Genomic DNA, 15820 nt, shown 5'->3' with positions numbered 1-15820 from the left:
CTTCCATGTGGACTACACGCATCCCAAAAAAATCTGCCCCCCCCCCCTCCATCAGACTCTGTCCTCAGGCAATCATATGAGGAATGCTCTGCAAAATAGCTGAAATTGTGAAGGTATAACAAGGACAAACAGGTGCTCCCCCCCCCCCCCCCCCCCCCCCCCCCCCACAAACACACACACACACATACAAAATCAAGTACTCATTTTCATCCTCACGCCATCATCAGGTCAGTAGATAATCGATTTATGGCAGAGGTTCTAGCCCATGTTATTGTTCAACCTGTTGTCTGATTGGCCCTGAGGAGTATGTGGTGACAAGATCCAACCTATAAGAGCTGGTCTCCATTTCTCCAGAGGTTCCATAACGAGGATGCTGTTTATTTTCCCTACGGTGACTTTGTGTTCTGTTTACGCTGTTGTATGCTTAGTTAGGCATGAGAATGTTTTGCGTCGGCGTTTTTTTGTTTTGAAATGTTGGCCTTGGTTCAATCCTTTCCGTTCTCTCCAAAAGTAGCTCTGTGGTTTGGTTTTTAAGAAATATCGGGGTAATGCAAACAGAACTGTGGGTGACCTCTTCTTGATGTTCATATTTTACATGGATGTTTACATTTTTTTGTCACACAAAGGCAGGTGAGAAATGGCACTGGATTCAAAAGTTCAGTCTGCCTCTTTGAAAAGTTCACAATGACGGGATTAGATCCCGTCTTAATCCTCCATTTTTCACCGCTGCAGAGAAATGATAACCTGAAGCTCTGACCTTTTTTGGATGTTTTTCATGTCCTGAATTGAACCAATGGACTTAAGCGTCATAAAATGTAATTAAAACTTAATGTACAGCCAGGAAGTACGTTCCTGCTCTTTTAAACTATTTGTATCTTACGATATATAACAACAGACTTTTGATGATACTTGATCATCATACTTGTTCTGTACACTGCTTGGGTATGTTATGATATGTTTAGATTTGCTGAAGTTCATTTAGCACATGGCCCAAATCAATGAAAAGAAGAATATTATAATAATATATAATAATATTATGTATAAACACATTATTTCCTCAACACTATTTCCTTTCCTCTAACAAAAAAAACAACTATTATTACTAACTAGTAATGGTAAATTGTAAAAGGACTTGTACTTCTATAGCGCCTTATAGTCTTCCAACTACTCAAAAACGCTTTTACACAACATTCACACATTTCACTTCACCTGCCCATCTCTCCTGCTCCTTGCACAGCCTGCCAGCTTCACCACGTTGATACAAACGGACGCACAGCACTGTAGACCTTCAAAACGCTGTAGTCTGGAAATTATGTCATGGGACTGTATGTTGCATCTGTTTTGAATCTCTGGAATTTATGTCATAGAAATGTATTTTGCTCAATAAATGTAGAGGCCTATGGTTCAATTCAGTCTGCCATATTGGCTGAGTACTTAATGTTGCATGCTTACGTTGTAAAATGAATCAGCTTTGACATTTATAGCTTCGCTGCTTCTTGGAATTATCAGACTTTTTACTGAGTCACTTTGTTTTGTTGCCACAAACACTAGCGTACTTGCCAGTGTTAATAATGCTGGATTGAGCAATGTTGAAAGCCCTGGCCTAATCAACAAAACATACACTGAACTGTAAATGTTAGAATATCCTTGTTTGCTATTACCCTTGCTCAGACACTCTTAATTTGGCAAACTTCATTTCAATAAACAACCCATTTCACAGGTTTGAAATGTACAATTGTTCTAATGAATGTCTGACTACGTCATGTTGTGCAGACGGTACATGCAGCACATGCAAATAGCATGTGACTTAGTATGTTGAGAGGGCTCCATGGCTAAAACAGTTGCTGTGTTCTGTCTTTTCTCGCCGTCACAGTGTAATGTGTGTGTGGCATTATTGCCTGTGTGTGAGTGTGTGTGTGGCTACGGCCATGTGTGGCTGTGGGCCGCTCGACCACATGTGAGCATGTTTTATTGGTCTGGGGGGAGTTAAGGTTAATGCAATAAAACAACCTTTCCCCGTGCCCAACGTCTGCCTTCAGAGAGAATTTAAGACTGAGAATGTGGTCAGAAAAAGAAAGGAGAGAAAGGCCAGAGTGAAGAGTGAAGTGCAAACGGTGCAACGAAGATGAAAAATGTTCAGGTGGCTTGGTTATGTTGCTAGTTATGAAAGCGCCTCCTGAGCCGTTGGACAATTCCCCTGCCCCGGGAATAGCTGCCTGCTATGTGAAAACCTCCATTTAAACTCCCATTTATAAGGCACACAAGATAGCTGACCTGCCTTCACCCCCGGAGGGAAAGTGTATTTTTAGCAGGCTGGCAAGACACATTTTGTGACCGTTAACACATATTTCAGCTGCTTCCAGACTTGCTTATCCAAACTCTTCCCAGCATGTGGACAGACAACCATTTCAACACAGATGCTTGCCAGTTCCTGCCCAAATTAAGTTTATCTATCTGTTCGTGCATTCCATTGTTTTTGCCCCCCCCCCCCCACGGTCTGCCCTTCACACTCGCATTGCTGTGTGAGGTAAGTTTACATAATTGCTTTGAGGTGTTAGCTGGTAGGGGATGTCCAGAGCGGATCAGCAGGATTAGCATCCTGAGTCGACCACTGTATTGCTTAATAGGTTTGTATAAACTGTATGTAGCCCGACCAATTTCTCATCTTTTGTTTATTGTCACTTGCTGTGTGCACTCTGTTCTGTGTACCTACAAAAGACTTGAAAATTGCACTGTTAAAATGCGATTTCACAGAAAACAGCTCAAAACACTGAATTATTAAAAGTATTCTTAGCCAAGGAAGCAATATGGTCATCCATCCGTTCTTGTGCATACTGTACAGTACGTATGAAATCGCTACTAATTCTCGCTGCGTCTTACTGTAAGGATTCCTTTTCTGAATCAGTGATGGATAAGTGGTGCTGCTAAATACCACTTAGTCCTGTTGGACGTCCTTACGCGGTACAATGACTCATCCCTCGAGACAAAAGCAGCGTATATACATCGGTTGCTGTACTCAGTCCGGTGTGTACGTACAAGAGCCATTACGCTCCGTCTCTCTGGCTAATTGAGGACCACTTAATAACACTGGCCGCAGGCTTTTAAGCCAATGAGATGTCATCGATTTTACTTCTCGGGTTTTTAAACACACGCCCCCTTCATTCCCGTGACCCCGCTGTCACCGCTGCTTGCTTTAGTAGCCACTGGAGACACTCGCCGTCGTTGCCAACCGTGCGCACGTGCGCTCACCTCCATGAGGTAGTGGAATGTTTTACATTCACTGTCAGCCCTCCACGGCAATAACTCACTCATCGCGGCATTTTCTTTCATCATATCCCCTCACTTCACACCCACCATTTTCCCATGTTGTCCGTTACTCCCAACTTCTCTGCCCCATAATTCTTTTCGCCTCTCTTCAACCCACAATCATTCAACTGCAGTGTAGTCATTCCTCATTTCAAATTGATGGCATCATCACTCTGGAAAGAAACAAACAAAAAATGTGGTTACTTTGAATAACTTGTTTTAGTTTATATGCTTTCAACTGCGCAGGTGTCAATTGGTGGTTTTATGGAAGTCCCCCTGCAGCTCCACCCCTGCTGTTATATGTTTTCCTGAGCTCAACAGGTGTGTGTCTGTTTGCTCTATCCTCCCCACAGGTGGACAAGGTGTGTGGCCTGTCTACTAGGGAGCCTACAAGCATGCAACCTACCAGCCCAGAGGTCACAACCTCGACCGTGACCTCCTCCTCTCTTCCTCCATCTGCTGCCCCGTCCCAACCTCTACCAGAGGAGTGGCTGGGGCAGTTGGCCCACTTGAGGAGGTAAGACAAAGCATTGAACTGAATTAGGATTAGTTCAGTGTTGTAAATCAGAATGCCAAAATGCGAATTGTTTTTCGGCTGCAGATTTTATTTTGCTTGTTAAATGAGTAAGACTGCTAAATGGTCAGCTGGATGAAAAGTAAATGTAAATGAAATGAACACTGGTCAGGTTTGTATGACATAGCCTGAGGGGGTTGGCCATTGTTTGTTCACAGCTGCCATCACTTCTCTATTCTTCATATGGTTAGTTGGGCCCAACACACACCCACGCACACATAGTATGTAAATGTATTGCCTGGCACTAAAGTCCATGCCCTCCACCTGGCCTCTGAGGCAGCTATCCTTTGCCCACAGCAGCTGATGTGCACTGATGTGCCAGGAGAGGGGGAGGTGTGGGGGAGATTAATCGCGACGGACCAACAATTTCCTGTTTTCCCAGACGGCCATACCACCAACTCCGCACACCAGCCGGGCCTGAGCTTAAATAGCACCACAGACGAAAACACACACACACACACACACACACACTCGCAGCGTTGCCTGCCTGACCTTGTCCCAAACCATGAATCACTGCGCTGATGCCAGCCTTAGCTGACAGGTCTGGCCTGGCACTGCCACCACCATTCATGGCAACACAATCCAGCTCCCCGCCTGCTGCCAGCCCTGACCAGAGCACATGTGAGCGCTAGCCACTTCAGAGACGCGGCAGCACCCACCGTAGTAAAGGGAGAACAGTGTGCCGCTGAAAAATATGAAACGTGACACAGTAAAGCAACATTTATGTTTCGCTTTAATGGGGGAAAATGTGAATGTAGGAGCTCAGCAGAACTTTCTTTAGCGTTCCTTTTGAATATGTAACTGTGTATGCACATGTGCAGATGTTTGCTTGGGTGTTTGTTTATTGATTTAACATATACATTACATATATCTGTTTCATTGTTGGTGTGGTGTGAGGAGAAAGGGTTATTGATTCATGTGTGGTGTGGCTAGTCTCTGCATGTGCATGATTAATAACTCTCTTCCAGGGTGGACTGACTATCTTTTTCTCCCTCCTCCCCATGTGTCTTGTCTTGTCATCCTTTTGTTTCTTTTTGTCCTTCTCTCACGCCCCACCTTTCACATCCCCGCATCCTCCTTGCTTGCAACAATCTCCCCTGGACTCCAACTCCCATCATTCCCAGCTCGTTCCCCCTGAAACCCTCCAAGAACAATAAACATAGTCTGAGAACACTCTCTAGGTAAGCATGAACCCAGGGGACGTATTACTCTCCACACACACTCTCCTATATTGGGACTTGCATACATACCTGTCACATTTCATCATCATTGATTGTCTTTTGGGCGACCCGAACATTTTTCATGCCTCACATAAACCGATCCACGCCCATGTCGCCTGTGGTTCTCGAACACGGTCTCCTGACTCAGCACATGACCTCCCATGACCCCCGCGGTTTTTGCTCTGCCTCATGGGTGGCATCAATGTGTGTCCGATCAAAATGTTATGTCATTGTTTTGCTGGCGATGACAGCGTTTATATCGACAACATGTGTCAGCAGATCTGATGAAGCAAGCACTTCACGGCACAGCATAATTGAGAAAAATGTTACATTCAAAGCCGCTTTTTCTGCCGCCATCAATATCGTCACGTGTATTTATCACATGCACGTATTGTTGAATGGAATGCAGACACGGTTGGTGGTATGGTACCAAAGTACCGAGTAGCGTGTCCAGCAACCACACCAAATTCATAGCCACAATCACACAACACATTTCTCAACATATTATATTTCTATCTATTTCTCAGTATATTTCTAATCTGACTTGTGGCCTGTTTTAAAATCGCTCTGTGTCCTTTCCCCAATGTGTCTTTTTTTTTTTCCTTAGGGAGTTCTTGATGTACCTGCAGCGCTACAAGTCGTTCTTTGCCGCGCTGCCAGAGATGCTGTGCGAAGGGGAGAACGTAGTGGACGACTCCACGTGCTGGAGCGGAGACGACGTGGTGGAGAGGTAAGAGAAATGTGTTCAGTCCTTTAACCCCTCCGTCCACTGTAAACTTGAGATTGTGGAAAGTAAATACTTGACACACAAAGATCATTCTCTCCTGGGCAATCACATTAGTGATGTAACTTGCTTTTACTTACTTTGGATTTTTTAGCTAAAATTGTCCGATTTTCAATGTCATTCCCTTCAGCTGGCTCTTTATTGACTTGTACGTCCGAAATCGATTTTCTTTTCATATTTAAAAAGACCAGCAAAGATTGATTTTGGCATTTCGACTTGCGCTGCTGTGACAGCAGTTTGTTCTTTTGGATGAGGCAACTTTTTGTATCTTGTTACTTTGCCGTGGCCAGTTGTTGCATAAAAACATTTATTTTGGCAGCACTTGCGAACTTTCATTTTCTCTAAATGAGTAGATGCTGACTTGTATGCATCCTCTCAAACAGGTCATCCAGATTCCCCCGATACTTATTTACTCTAATACCTTGCTTGGAAAAGTACAAGTTATTAATATATTCAGATTTCAGAAAAAAGTAACAAACCCTCTGCATATTTGTTTGTGTGCTTGTGTTAGATAATGTCAGTCTGTGAGCCAGTGTGGCTGGCTGTTGTTAATCAATTGGGAAATAAGGAAGCCATTATATCCATCTCCACATTGAGTGAATGCAGACAGAACAAATAGTTGCTACACTCTCCTGTGTATTATGTTGATGAGCTGCTATCTGTGCCTTTCTCTCTTTTTCCCACTCCATTCTCTTTCTTATATTCATGAGGTTTTTTATTTTGTGCTGATTTATAGGTGTGGCCCTAGAACTCTTTTCTTGCTTATGGTTTTGGGTGCATCTCTCAGAGACTGCAGCACTTACTCTCTGTCTCTGTCTGTCTGTCTGTGTCTGTGTGTGTGTGTGTGTGTGTGTGTGTGTGTGTGTGTGTGTGTGTGTGTGTGTGTGTGAGTGCGTGTGCGTGTGTGGTTATGGTTATGTGCTTTCTCAGTCCACATGAGAAGAACAGAGAATTGATGCAGATGACTGAGCCAATGCGAGTCTGTAACTGATTCCCCCTGCTGGATCCGTTTCTTAAACCCTCCAGAAGCTCGGTCCACAATTATGACAAGGTTATGCTCTCCTTCTCCTGCGGTGGCCCTAAAGTGGCTCCCGTTACCATGGCACCCTCAGCTCTTGGCACTGCCGGCATTGGCCCTTTCAGAGGAAAACGGAGGTCCGGGGATGCCTTTGCCTTTTCCTTTTGGCCCGTGTCCGTTTTGCTTGATTAAGCCATACATTATGCTTTACATGAGTACATGGGAAAACATTAGGCACATGAACAGATGTCTCTGATTCCGAAAAAAGACCCTTTGATTAAACTCAGTGGTTGGCAAAAGCGATGTCCATGAATAAGTTAGGCTTTAATTAGCTTAGAAGCAGTTAGCTTTTAAAATGTTCTTCTCTTCTCTTCATGTCCTGGCTCGGTACTCTCCTACCCTTCATCACTGCAGAGGATCTGCCAGTGGCTGAGACATGTTGAGCAGACCACGCATTCAAGGGCCTGTCACAGTGTGTCAGCACACAAAGTACAGTTGGCAGCCAAGGTGTGTGTGCTAGGTCCATGATCAGGAGCATGTGGGCTAGTAAACGGAGGGCGAGGCAACCAGTCAGCGCCCTAGAACACAAGAAATCTCCAATCTTGTCAAGATACGCACGCCTTCTTTGTCGGTATTCAAAAAGCAGTTCTTTATTTCTGCACCCTGTTTGCGTGTAAGTGAGTGTGTGCCACTTTTTCGACAGTGCTAATGGCTTGTAACGGTGTGTTATCACACACTCCCTTGGTGAGAGCCAGGCCTTTGCTTGTGGTGTCAAGTGTTCTTGGGCTGAATGAGAAAAGAGTACCCGACTGAGACATTTGGCACCACTCATAAACTGCTCGGATTGGCCTGTGGCTATTCAGCAAACCTCTTCCACTGTATCTGATTCTGCTGGCACGTATTGGAGAGAGAGAGAGAGAGAGAGAGAGAGAGAGGGACCGGACAGGGCATGAAAAGGGAAGGCGCTTTGGTGCCGTGGTGCCCCCTGTGCCTCCCTGTGCCCCTGATGAGGGAAGCATGATAGAGTGATGTGGGGGTGGAGGGCCTTGGCAGCATAAAGACCCATTGTGGAGTCAGCGGAGTGGGGCACAGCCCTGCCGTGGGGACCCCCAAAGCCTGGAGGGGGAACAAAGACCCTCCTATGAGGCTGCATGGGAAAGACTTGGACATCGCCGCCGCTGCTACTGCCACTGACCGCACCATGCCTGGGAAAAGTTGCACGAGAGCAGCACAGCAGATGAGAGAAGGGTGGATGGTGAGAAAATATGACGAGAGATGAGAACAAAGCGTGTGAAGAAGACACCAATAGTATCGTCGGGAACATGCTAAGCTGCTCTGGCGTCAGCACGCGTCATAGTCTGACTTCCTGTGTGGTGGGCACACAAAGCGTCTGAGGGCTCTGTGGGTTTTCCCCACACACAGGACCACATAGACACACAAAGGCAAAACACACTCACATATCAATCCACACAGGATCCATATGCTATTCAACAGCTGGAGAGCTTATTCGTTCAGACACAATCATACAGCGCTCAGGCAAGGATGCACACATCCACATGTGAGAACACACACACACACACACACACACACACACACACACACACACACACACACACACACTTGTGTGTTGTAATACTTCAAAGCACATGAAAGGCATTGGGGATTGAAATTCCCTTCCTCTCTTCATTCAGCGTGTGATGACAGAGGGGCGAGCGAGGGGCAAACAGTTGTACTTGCGACTAAAAAAATGCGTGTTGGCATGCGTTCAAACATCTCTGAACATTTACAGCGTCACATGTGTGAATACTTTGCACCATCTTTTCTGGAAAGATAAGATCAACCACAATGACCGCATTCTTTATTTAGATTAGGCATGACAGCTATTGTAATGGTCTTATCACAAACGTAGGTAATTCATTGCTACACTGTTATCATTCCACTGTAATTACCATCGCTGTTTTCTTTTTCGACACACACTTGCTGCAGGCTGTATAGCCACAGTTATGACATCGTAAGGACTTTATTAGTCCCTTGACTGAAAACACATGAGGAGGTAACCTCAATGAGGGTTTAATTAGACAACAAGTTCTTGTTAAATTCCTCCCAGACATAACCAAACCCAGAATAATTGGGTATGGATGGTAAATCGAGGGTAATATTGCAAATCCGGACAGTCTTCAAATATAGAGTATTCACACCTGCTGTAAGTGTTCAATTTTGTAATGAATTTTTGTAAAGGATAATTAGGCTTCTTGTGCGTTTTAGCCCACACTTGTTTTTAAATAGCTATTCATATTTAAAACCATGCCTATTCCTGAATGATTATAACTTTTGTAATTAAGAATCGGCCATTTTTTATTTCTTTTTGGACACTTTCATAGTGCAATCAATGCAATCCTCACAGTGTTTTGTCATCAGTCATTTTGCTAATATTTGTCAAAAACTGAAGATGACTCTCCGACACAACCTCTCACACACACATCTATATAGAGCATGTGGGGGCGGTACTGATACAGACAGATAGTTTCTCTATCATCATGCTTGCATGTTTTGAAGGTGAGGCTAGTGAATCGAAAGCGAAATGCAATGGATGAAACCTATTTTATTAGATAAAAAATGAACATAATAAAGTAGCTGGCATGGACTTAAATGTGTAGCTGACTGTTTGGCCGGCGCTCATGGAAGGTTCTGCTACTCCTGCATTATGATACTGCTGGGTGTGCCAGCTATAGATTTAGATGGCACAGACGCATCCGGGCACATCCACGGCCACTTGGCCGGTTTGAACCACCTAACTCTGCATATACACTGCATGTGTTAAGAAATGACTTAGATTTAGACTTTGGCACTGCATCAGCATTTCTCTGACCCGCAAACTCTTTTGGGCTTCACTTTGTTTTGAGATGATTCACACAGCATATATAGGCAGAGTGTATAGTCTGCAGAGAGGGAAAGAAACAATCTTCCTCCAGCCAAGTAAGTCAGCAGTCAGAGATCTTAATGATGTGGGTGTAAGCACACACGCGAGCGTGTAGGGCATGTGCAGATGTGTGTGTATGTTCTCCAGTCAGAAAGGAGAACTCATAACTCATCACTATACTTCGGGAAAGTTTTGGATTGGCTCAAGGGTGATGGACCTACAGACAATACGGCAGTGTGAGTGCTCCTGAATGCCTTGCATTTTTATAGGGTTATGACAATCCGTTTGTTTATCATTTTGACATCTGGAATCCATTGTGTTATTGCAGGGAGAAGCAGGGAGAGCGCTGCGCCGGGCAAAGCCCTCACCCCTCTCACTCTTACTCACTTTCTCTCCTTCTTCCAGTCCCATCAAGTCAAGAGTTTTTTTTTTTCCTTTTTCCCCTTCGCTGCTGTCTCCGTGTTGGCCTCTTGGGTCAGAGGAGCTCAGTTCGAAAAAATGCAAAGGAATTGGATAATGAAACTCCAGCAGAGGGGGCAATAGATTAATTACTATGCAGAGGAAGGACATTCCCTGCTCAGAGCCTGCCTGTGCTGTGTATGCATGTCCATGGGCAGAAGTCACTTCAGTGTGTACAAGTCTGTGTATTCTTTCTTTTTTATGTAGACATTAAGACAGACATGATGGAGTGGTGGCACAGTGGAGTCATGAGAACAGTTGACATCAGAGAAATAATGAGGTGTGGAAATACATGCATTGACTTCATATCCTTTTTTCTCCTGCTTCAACCTACCCTTTCACCTCTGCCATTTGCATTTGGCGTCTGCGTCAGACCTCTCAGTCCTTCCTCTCTCCCTCCCACAATCCCTTTTTTTTTCTATCTCTCCTTAGCTCCGATTCGGCGGCCCATCCCTTTCCCACAACCCTGAGCTGATGCCTGGGACCTCGGCATGACCCGCTCTACATTACTACATTGCTTAGACTTGTCTCTCTTTGGGCCTGCATCCTTGTGTTGTGTGTGTCTATGTGTGTGTGTGTGTGTGTGTGTGTGTGTGTGTGTGTGTGTGTGTGCGTGCGCAAGTGAGAGAAAAAGAAAACAACACCGATCATATTGCAGTAACTGCGTTATTTATTCTTTCTCTGGATTGCCGGAGTTTGGAGTTATGGTTTTTCTAAATCTGTTGCTGTGCACACGAGAATATGGGGGGGGGGGGAAATGTGATTTTCTTGGCCTCACTGTACACTCCTTTGCCAATGTGGGACTCAACGTGCCTCTGAGTGAAGAGTGTTTATGTGTTTCGGCCTCCTCAAGTTTAAGTTTTATGGTGTGCCTTGTGCCTTATTGTATGTTTGGGAAATATCCTTCCAACTCCTTCCAGTCTCGTCCTCGTCACTTTTACACAAGGGACACAGTTTTACTGCCTCCCTCTTCTGTTGTGTGTCCAGCCGGTGGAGTGGGTTGAGCTAATATAATTAAAATGCCACAATAGACCGGCATGTTTTACTGGAGCAGTTCCTACTGGGCGAGGTAGACAAAGTGCACCCACTAACCTCTGTGCTTGCCCACTGGCAAGGCATCAAACTCATAGCAGGAGTGGAGAGGACGAGAAAGAGAGGGATGGACGTGCTGGGGAGGGGGGAAAGGAAGTGTGGATGTGAAAACAATGGGTAGAAGAAGAGATACACAGATGGATGAGGGATGTAGGTCAGTGGCAGCAGGAAGCAGTGGCTTTAGGAGAGCCCTCTGTCTTTGGGACTTAATTGCCTCTATGAGCCCGTTTGAAGTCCTCACTGTTGCGTGTCTGGGTGGCAGCCAATAGCGATCGGTGTGGTCTGCGTGCGCGTTCGGGAGGGTTGTGTTTGCCTCTCGAGCGCTTTTTGTATTTCAGTTTGACACGAATTTCTGACGCACCACGCAAGCGAACAAAGAACAAAACCCCAAATGATGTCGGCACCACCGATTACATGCAACCCCGCACATGAACGCCACACTGCCAGAAATATTACGTGTGAAACAGAACAGTCGACGATGAGGCCTTCCAGGACGAACCCTGGATTTTAGAGACAGTCTTTTTTATCTTGTGTCATAAAATTGCTCTTGAGAGACACCACAGCTATGCAACGAAAGTGCTCGGCACACGCTCCGCGCTGCTTATCACGGTGTCGTAATGCTGGAGCTGTCTCTGTGTCAACAGTCTGGTTCCTATTTCAGACTTACAGTTTAATTTCTGCTTCTTTGTTTTTATAAACATGCAAAATGTGGTTGCATTATACATCAAATCTCTTGTGATTGTAATTTCTAAAAGAGGGGAATTTGATTCAATGTGCCTGACAAAGGAAACCACACATTTGCCACTTGCTGCAGTTATGAATTGTCAACACAAAGAAGAAATGTAGTTCTCAGGTTAAACATCCCACGGTATGAGAAAGGCTTCATGAATCGGACTTTTACCATATCACAAATACACACTTACTGACTCAGTCAGTTCGGTGTGCATTTTAACACTCTTCAAAGGAAGAGAAAATCCACTTTCAAACCCTCGGCTTTGATCCATCGTACTATAGCCGCGGTGACACGGGATTATGGCCTCATAGACCATCACGTATGTCTGTGTGCCACACTCTACACCCCAACGCATTCACACACCCAACACACATCAATGCCCACACAGCATGATCATGTCTGACTTACAGAGGCTGAACCTCTCTCTGTAATGACTATTTTTAGGGACAGCGTTATCCTTTTTCCTGGGGGATACAGCAGACTTTGCTAATGTCAGTTAGAGCTTGATTGAGTGCAGCTTTTTGTCCGAGTTTTTGTGTGATGCAATGTATACCTGAAAGTCTGAATTGTTGGGGCCCGCGGCGAGCATCGGCAAGATTCCCTGTAGAGTTTTAGGTTTTCAGTGTGTGGTATTTACCATCGGAGTGAGATTCCAAACAAGACGTCTGGTTTGAATCCAATTGCCAGTTTAAGCGTTCGAGTCCAAGTTGTTGTCCAACCCAACGGGCAAGTGTGTGAGTTTAAAATGAAAATGAATGACAGGTACGGGAGGAGAGAGGGGAAAGCTAACTAAACCAACTCTGTACAAACAACAAAAGTACAGTACACTACTGTGGAGGGTGTGTGTGTGTGTGTGTGTGTGTGTGTGTGTGTGTGTGTGTGTGTGTGTGCCTGTGAACTGTGCTCAGTGTGTGTGTGGGTGTGTGTGCGTGGTAACCTGAAACCACGGGGAAAACGTTCCTAGAATTCCGGGTGGGTTTGGTGTCGTGGCTCGCTCGCTGGAGCCCCCTGAGTGGTGCTGGGAATGCGGCCTCCGCACGGAAGAGCTGGAGAACGAAGGGAAAGTACCCCTGTGTGTTTGAGGCCAGAGCAGCTAAGCATCTCATCGCAACAGGTAGTTTCCTGAAGTGTCGGTGAACTGACAGAGCATGAGTGTACATTATAAAAGGTACCGGATAAATACAAGATAAGAATCCAGTCATTGATGGGATGTGAAGGCTTGCATTTTGCAGTGTGTGTGTATTTGAGTGACAGAGAGAGATGCACAAACCCTATTTGGACAGTTCATGAAGACAATAACCTGTTTATGAAATGTTTTGCTGTCAGATTTATTGTTGTGGTTTTGTAGGTGGAAGGCAATGGAGAGCAGTATTCCATATGTGGAAAGTGTTTTTGAGTCAAACAAATGTAATTTCAGATTTGAACCAGAAATTACAGATAAAAAAAAAATATGGGAAAATGACAGCAGGGAAGCTAAAAATGGTTGATGGCATTTCTCGGAGTTGATGACAAGGACACCAACATAAGTATATAGTTCTTCAAGAATGTGACTTTTCTATAGCCTCAAACTATCACCAGCTCCATATATAATCCTTTTAGATGAGAGGCCTGGCAAAATTACAAATGCTTTGCAATTTATTGGAACGGGTAAAGAGCATAAAATGCCAGGGAGGGAGGGGCTAATCTATAAAAAGTGACACTGTCAGTGACTCTGCACTCTAGGGACACATTTGCTCAGTTATGGTCCGAGCCTCTTAACCCAAAACCCCAGACTTGTGATGATGTGTCCAGTTTCCAATCCGCGGCTGATTGACAGATATGCCCGATCGTGAAAAAACATGATACTAATGACTGGGACTTCTGCCAAGAAAGCCATTTTGGCAATGTGTTTGTCAATGCAACCATCTGCCTGACTTCATTTGGATGGCTGACCTTTGCCCTTCTTCTCTCTGCCTGCGCTATGTCACTCTCTCCTTTGCTTAACCTTAACAGAAGTTTGCACAATCTTGCCTTATATAATCCTATATATGTTATTCTGGTGTCAAGTAGCTGTAGTTAAGCTGCCTCCATATCTCTCCATCTACAATATGCTCTCAAATGTCCATCTCACTGAGCGCCTGGGGACTATTTTCTACTTGTGTGTGAGTGTTCGGGGGGGGGATGCCGATATTCTGATTGAATACAAGTGTAATAGATGCACTGCATGACTGTCTGAGTGTGCGCATGTGTTCCTGGCAGAGGATGGGTGTGTGTGCCCTTTGCAGCAGCAGAGAGTCTGACCCCTGACCCCGCTCACTCAACACCCTCGCAAGCCCTCTCCACTCTCTGTGCGGGTATGTCTGAGTATGTGGATGCCTGCGTATGTTTGTTGCCTCGAGTCAAATGTACTCGATGTTTGAGTTGAAACTGGACTGTTTGCTCTTGAGTGCTCTTTTGCTTACACGGGCGGCATATACAGTGCAGTCCAGATGTGACATCACGCCTCCCTCTTTCCGCGTTCGTCCCTGTTTATGATACACTTAGTACACTCTGCTGTAAGTCAATCTGTGAATTGCCCAAACCAGCCAGAACGTACACAATTGTATGGAAGCACATAATGTCATGACGTGTGGTATATTTACTTTTATCCATGGTGAACCACTTGACTGGTGTTTTCGTTTACATTGGAGCTGTCAGCCCCTATAAGCACTAGATCACGCCATCCTGGCCCGGATCAGACAGACAGACAAACAGGTGGTCGTACCACACCAGAGGATCACAGTCCGCTCCACCCGTCTGTGCTGCGGGGCAAAGTTTACTCTCCTGGCTCTGCCCCTGCCTGCCCTTGTCTGCCTTCCACACACCAACTGCCCCTCCAGCTCCCCCCAGACCTCTAACCTCAGTTATCCATGCCCTCCTCGGCATGTGGGCATGTGGCTGGAAGGGGGGGGGGTAGCTTCAACGCTCTAGGTCTTGTAACTTCTCTCTCGCTCCCCTCCTCTCTCCCATTTCCCTCCTCCCTTCTGTGGTGTCCGTGCTCTGTCTCTGTAATCGCATCTCAGTCGGGGGGCAGTCCCCATCTGTTTTCCCTTCTCTGTCACTTTCTCTTACATATGTATCACTTATCCCCTTTGGTCCTAAAACAAACAGGCACTAAAGTTGAAAGCGGCGAGTTGTCTGGTGAAACTTTGTAGAAATTGGCTAATGCCGCCATCTACTGGGGAACAAATTGCATTGAACTAGGTTTATGCTCAATTCACACAAGACGTTATGAGGTTTCAAAATGTGTTTGAAAAATGAGTGCAAATAAGTGAAATTGATGCCGCACAGTTTTGCGTAGAGCAAACTCTATCTCTTGTGCTGGTGTGGGATGGAAATCTGTGAATTTTTTCTTGAATCTTGCCAACTTGACTTCTTTGAGCTAAAGTTATGTGTAGGTGCTGTAGATTTGGTAATTTGCATACACTGAAAGCTGCAGTTATGCTAAAAAAAGATATGTAGGCCAAGACGGCCACTGTTGGGCTTAGGTCTAAAAGGATTAACCACCACTAGATTTAAATGAATACATAGGGCAGCTGCATCCTCTAATTATATTCGGCTCTAGCAATGGGTTCACTGTCAGCCATGGTTATTGCAGAGTGGCAGAAAATAACACATCCTCTAACTTGGGATATTCAAATTTTAATTTAAACTTTTTTTAAACATTTTAAACCTGTGTAGTTAAATCTGTGGATT

The 15820-nt window shown here is 45.1% G+C and overlaps 1 protein-coding gene across 1 annotated transcript in view; it reads left to right on the top strand.

The window, feature by feature from the left end:
* The window catches only part of LOC142956817 (glypican-5-like), an 87674-nt gene that overhangs the window by 32260 nt on the left and 39594 nt on the right, over positions 1 to 15820 (top strand). Inside the window, exons 4-6 of the mRNA XM_076098564.1 lie at positions 3660 to 3823; positions 5005 to 5061; positions 5708 to 5830. Of these exons, the coding sequence (XP_075954679.1) occupies positions 3660 to 3823; positions 5005 to 5061; positions 5708 to 5830 (344 nt within the window). The remainder of the gene's footprint in view (positions 1 to 3659; positions 3824 to 5004; positions 5062 to 5707; positions 5831 to 15820) is intronic.

This window comes from Anarhichas minor, unplaced genomic scaffold (assembly GCF_050575085.1).
Source record: "Anarhichas minor isolate MPS153535 unplaced genomic scaffold, ASM5057508v1 ptg000024l, whole genome shotgun sequence".
NCBI lineage: Eukaryota > Metazoa > Chordata > Actinopteri > Perciformes > Anarhichadidae > Anarhichas > Anarhichas minor.
This window is presented reverse-complemented; position numbering and strand designations above follow the sequence as displayed.